The following is a 5,000-nucleotide window of genomic DNA, read 5'->3' as shown; positions in this document are numbered from 1 at the left end:
CAGTGAATGCCCTACAGAGAAATGAGACCACAGTAACAAAGGCGACTATCAGAAATACAATGCTCCGCCAGGTACTAAAACCCTGCACTGCCAGACGTGTCCACCTGCTGAAGCCAGTATACATTCAGGCCCGTCTACGGTTTGCCGGAGAGCATTTGGATGATCCTGAAGAGGACTTGGAGATTGTGTTATGGTCAAATGAAACTAAAATATAACTTTTTATTAGAAACACAGGTTCTCGTGTTTGGAGGAGAAAGAATGCTGAACACCATACCCACTGTGAAGTATGGGGGTGGAAACATCATGCTTTGGGCTGTGTTCCCGCAAAGGGACCAGGACGACTGATCTGTGTAAAAGAATGAACTAATGGGGCCATGTATCGAGAGATTTTCAGCGACCATCTCCTCCCATCAACAGGGACATTGAAGATGAGACGTGGCTGGGTCTTTCAGCATGACGATGATACCCAAAACACAGCCAGGGAAACAAAGGAGTGGCTTTGTAAGAAGCATTTCAAGGTCCTGGAATGGCCTAGCCAGTCTCCAGAGCTCAACCACATAGAAAATCTGTGGAGGGATTTGAAAGTCCGTGTTGCCCAATGACAGCCACAAAACTTCACTGCTCTAGAGGAGATCTGTATGGAGGAATGGGCCAAAATACAAGCAAATGTGTGAAAAGCTTGTGAAGAGTTACAGAAAACGTTTGGCTTCCATTATTGCCAACAAAGGGTAAATAAAAAGGTATTGAGATGAACGTACTTATTTTCTACGATGATTTGCAAATAAATTCTTTAAAAATCAAACAATGTGATTTTCAGTTATTTTTCCACATTGTCTCTCATTGTTGAGGTTTACCCATGTTGACAATTACAGGCCTCTCTGGTGGTTGACTAAATCTTTTCAGGGATTGAGTAATTCATTGTGTCTTCACAAGTACTTTGAACATATGACCAACAACAATAAAACTACTTGGATTGTTAAAAAAAATAACAATAATAATAATAAAACTACAATGTATCAGCTAACCTTAATAGGAAAGCTTTCGCATTCTCCCCATATTGTAGAAAGAGTTGTGTATTCAGGTACCTGCAGCTTGCGGGCCATCGCCACCACCTCGTGGTCAGGAGGGTTGTACTTGTAGCAGTTGGAGAACATTAACCTAACGTCGGTGGCGAAGCTCTGAGGGTCACAGTACTCGCCTTTGTCCATCTTTTTCTGTGAATAAAGAGCCGGCATTACTCTTGGGAAGCCGGGCGGCTCAATTCGAAGGCAGACCTTACCCTGACTGTGCTGAGGTCCATGGGGTGTTTGATGATGTCGTGGTAGTCGTGTAGCTCCAGCGCCTCGGCGTCCACAGGTTTGTAGAAGGGCCAAGCATAGGCAGCATGTTTTTTGGAGAGCATCTCTTTCAAGATGGCGTCGCAGTGTTTCAACTGCTCTCCCAGCTTCCCTGCCTTCCTGCCACCAGCAATGCCAGACCCAGGACCTGCTGGCAGGCTGCTTGCGTCCCCTCCTGCCGTCTCCTCGCCCGTTTCCCGCCGCGCCTTGGCGGGGCGGGCGGCGGCCTCACGGCGTGCCGCTGCATGCTTAGCGGGTTTGGTGTCTTGCGCGCCGGGAGAGTCAGCACGCCCCGCTGAAATGGCTGATGTGGTGGGTGTAGTGGTGTCGGCTTTCCGTTTCACACCTTTCTTCTGTTTTCGCGAACCAGGGATATTAACAGATGGCATGCGGCCGCAGGTGGGTCGTTGACTCACCTTGACGACGGGCTGTGCAGACGGCATCATGGAGGCCGGCGGCTGTGGCGTGGGAGGACCGGGCTGAACGTTGGTGGGGGTGGCGGAAATTACAGCCGTTTGAGAGGGGGAGGGGTAGGAGGCGGGGGGTGACGCCAAAGACTCTGCTTGCTGGCTCACTGGCGAAAGAAACACAAAATTTACCCTTCATGCAGAACTGGCAAATGAACAATTTCTTCTGGGTCGCTTCCAATACAAAACTCAAAATCAACAAAAAAAAGCTTGAAAACTAAAAGTGATCCAAAATTTCCAAAAATTAACATGTACACAACCTTGAATGCATCGCCCTTAACATCACTATCCCCACAGATGTCAATTACTCTGATTGGCATATATAGATCTGCATCTGCCTCTAATACAGAAAACCTTTCGATTATTGCGGTAAATGTAGACCAGAAATGGCTGCGAAAAATGAAAAACCGCAAAGTAGGGTAACCCCTATTTAAAAAAATAAATAAACATTTTTTACTTCTGTGCTGAGTCCTAGTAGCAAGCGGAGGACAGGGTAGTGGCTTCCGCTTGCGGGTTTCAGCGTGGATTTTCACATTTCTATGAACTTAAAAAAATAAATAAAAATCCCCCCAGAAAAAATCTGCAATGTAGTGAAACCGCAAAAGTCGAAGCCGATATTCGAGGGATTACTGTACATTCTTTGGAGCTTTGGGCCCTACTTAAGGAGTGCGACACAAATGTTTTTTGTTATGTTGCTTTGAGATTTAAATATTAACTGGCTCGATAAATCAAATCAGAGACAGTTAAGATCACCGTTACCTAAATTTACCTTCATGCAACTAATCAAAAGTCCGACGAGATAACTAACTGCTTCTCCTGAAACAAGCATAGATCTGTTTTTTTTCCAATAACAGAGATGCCAACTTTTACGGAATTTCAAGTGTTTACTCCGGACAAGCAACAAAAACTCTAGGACTTCCGACAACCCCCCTAAACTCTGGAAAATCAAAAATGTCACCTAAGTTTAGTTTTAAGCAAACATTAAGTGCCAAATTTCCAATTTAAATAAAACCATAGCTAAGGCAACCGCCATTTTACCTACGCATTTGATTCAAATGAACTATAAACCGGATGAATTTGGTAACACAAGTGCATTGTGAGTATTCGGGGCATGATAAGTTTGATTTATATTGTCCATCATTTATTTTTTTATTTTTTCATAACTAATCGCATTTATTCCTGAAGAAAACACAAAACTCCTGAATTGGGTGTTGGGTTTATTCTGTATTACTATTATAAATATATTTGTATTAATTCATTTCTTTGTTAAATCATTCTCTTTCTATTTTCAAAGTGTTGCGAGGTCACGAGTATTGCCAAGTATTCTTTAACCTGGACGGCCTATTCCAGGATGGTTATACAAACAATCCACCCAACAAACAATCCACCCAATCTGGGTCCTTGAGATTTGGTGGGCCCTTGGTGACGAGGCCAGGGCTATTCGGCCAATAACAAGAATGTTGTTATCGTTATGTAACCGTGCACTTCGGGTTTTTCTGTATGTAACCATTATATGATTATGATTATATTATATGATTCTTAGGTCAAGGAAGTTGTATAATTACTCTAATCTAAATGTTGTTAGGTCTAGTCTCCTGATTTTGTTATTGGTAAAATACTTTGATTGTTATTGTAGTCCCAGATGTTGTTTTTACTCATACGTGATGGAATGATCAACAACTCTGTAACTTGTTTTGATTCATGATAATAAGAGTCCGACGAAAACGTCTATTCGGAGAGACGTTCGGAAGTTGTAAGCAGAACTTGCTGAAACTCTCCCCTTCGGAGGTTTTACCTGTTGTTATCCATTTCTATTTAATTAAATGTCAATAATTGAATAAGATGTCTGCCTGCAGTTATTGATAATTACGGACGAAGGTAATTATTAATGAACCTAACATTGGGACAAGGGTAAGTAATCCTGAACTAGGATCAACTGAGGTTGGCAGCTCTGCAATATGTATGAGAGCATCCAAAACATGTTCAATATTATTACAATAATACCTCGAATTACGAGTGCGCCAACATACCGAGCAATTTGAGATAGGAGTAACATTTTTAGTAAATATTTATCTTGAAATACGAGACAAATTTTGATATATGATCATACAGCGAACGCGAGAGGCTGCTCATAAGAACATCATGGGCACTGTCTTTCTGGTCGCAACTCCCTCGTGTAACGTCTCTACGAGCACTTGGTGGAGCGGTGCATTTTTTTCAGTGTTTTTCTCTCTCTCCCCATTACATATAAATATATCTCTCTACCTCTCTCTCTCTACCTCTCTACCTCTCTCTCTACCTCTCTCTCTCTACCTCTCTCTCTCTACCTCTCTCTCTCTACCTCTCTCTCTCTACCTCTCTCTCTCTACCTCTCTCTCTCTACCTCTCTCTCTCTACCTCTCTATCTCTCTATCTCTCTACACCTCTACCTCTCTACACCTCTACCTCTCTACACCTCTACCTCTCTACACCTCTACCTCTCTATCTCTCTACACCTCTACCTCTCTACACCTCTACCTCTCTACACCTCTACCTCTCTACACCTCTACCTCTCTACACCTCTACCACCCTACACCTCTACCCCTACACCTCTACCCCTACACCTCTACCCCTACACCTCTACCCCTACACCTCTACCCCTACACCTCTACCCCTACACCTCTACCCCTACACCTCTACCCCTACACCTCTACCCCTACACCTCTACCCCTACACCTCTACCCCTACACCTCTACCCCTACACCTCTACCCCTACACCTCTACCCCTACACCTCTACCCCTACACCTCTACCCCTCTACCCCTACCCCTCTACCCCTACACCCCTCTACCCCTACACCCCTCTACCCCTACACCTCTCTACCCCTACACCTCTCTACCCCTACACCTCTCTACCCCTACACCTCTCTACCCCTACACCTCTCTACCCCTACACCTCTCTACCCCTACACCTCTCTACCTCTACACCTGTCAACCCCTACACCTCTCTACCTCTACACCTGTCAACCCCTACACCTGTCAACCTCTACACCTGTCAACCTCTACACCTGTCAACCTCTACACCTGTCAACCTCTACACCTGTCAACCTCTACACCTGTCTACCTCTACACCTGTCTACCTCTACACCTGTCTACCTCTACACCTGTCTACCTCTACACCCGTCTACCTCTACACCCGTCTACCTCTACACCCGTCTA

At 44.5% G+C, this 5,000-nt stretch overlaps 1 protein-coding gene across 8 annotated transcripts in view; it reads right to left on the bottom strand.

Annotated features, from left to right (window-relative positions):
- Positions 1–5,000, bottom strand: part of LOC144194996 (bromodomain-containing protein 3-like) — a 38,917-nt gene that overhangs the window by 14,866 nt on the left and 19,051 nt on the right. For 7 of the 8 annotated variants that reach the window (XM_077714295.1, XM_077714289.1, XM_077714288.1 and 4 more), the window contains exons 6-8: positions 1,754–1,911; positions 1,280–1,690; positions 1,086–1,214 (exon numbers count right to left, since the gene is read on the bottom strand). In XM_077714295.1, the coding sequence (XP_077570421.1) occupies positions 1,086–1,214; positions 1,280–1,690; positions 1,754–1,911 (698 nt within the window). Of the gene's footprint in view, positions 1–1,085; positions 1,215–1,279; positions 1,912–5,000 lie in introns of all 8 variants that reach the window. The other variant, XM_077714292.1, reaches the window with a different exon arrangement.

The sequence above is a fragment of the Stigmatopora nigra genome, chromosome 4 (genome assembly GCF_051989575.1).
Source record: "Stigmatopora nigra isolate UIUO_SnigA chromosome 4, RoL_Snig_1.1, whole genome shotgun sequence".
Lineage (NCBI taxonomy): Eukaryota > Metazoa > Chordata > Actinopteri > Syngnathiformes > Syngnathidae > Stigmatopora > Stigmatopora nigra.
The sequence above is the reverse complement of the archived record's forward strand: the minus strand, read 5'-3'. Positions and strand labels throughout refer to the sequence as shown.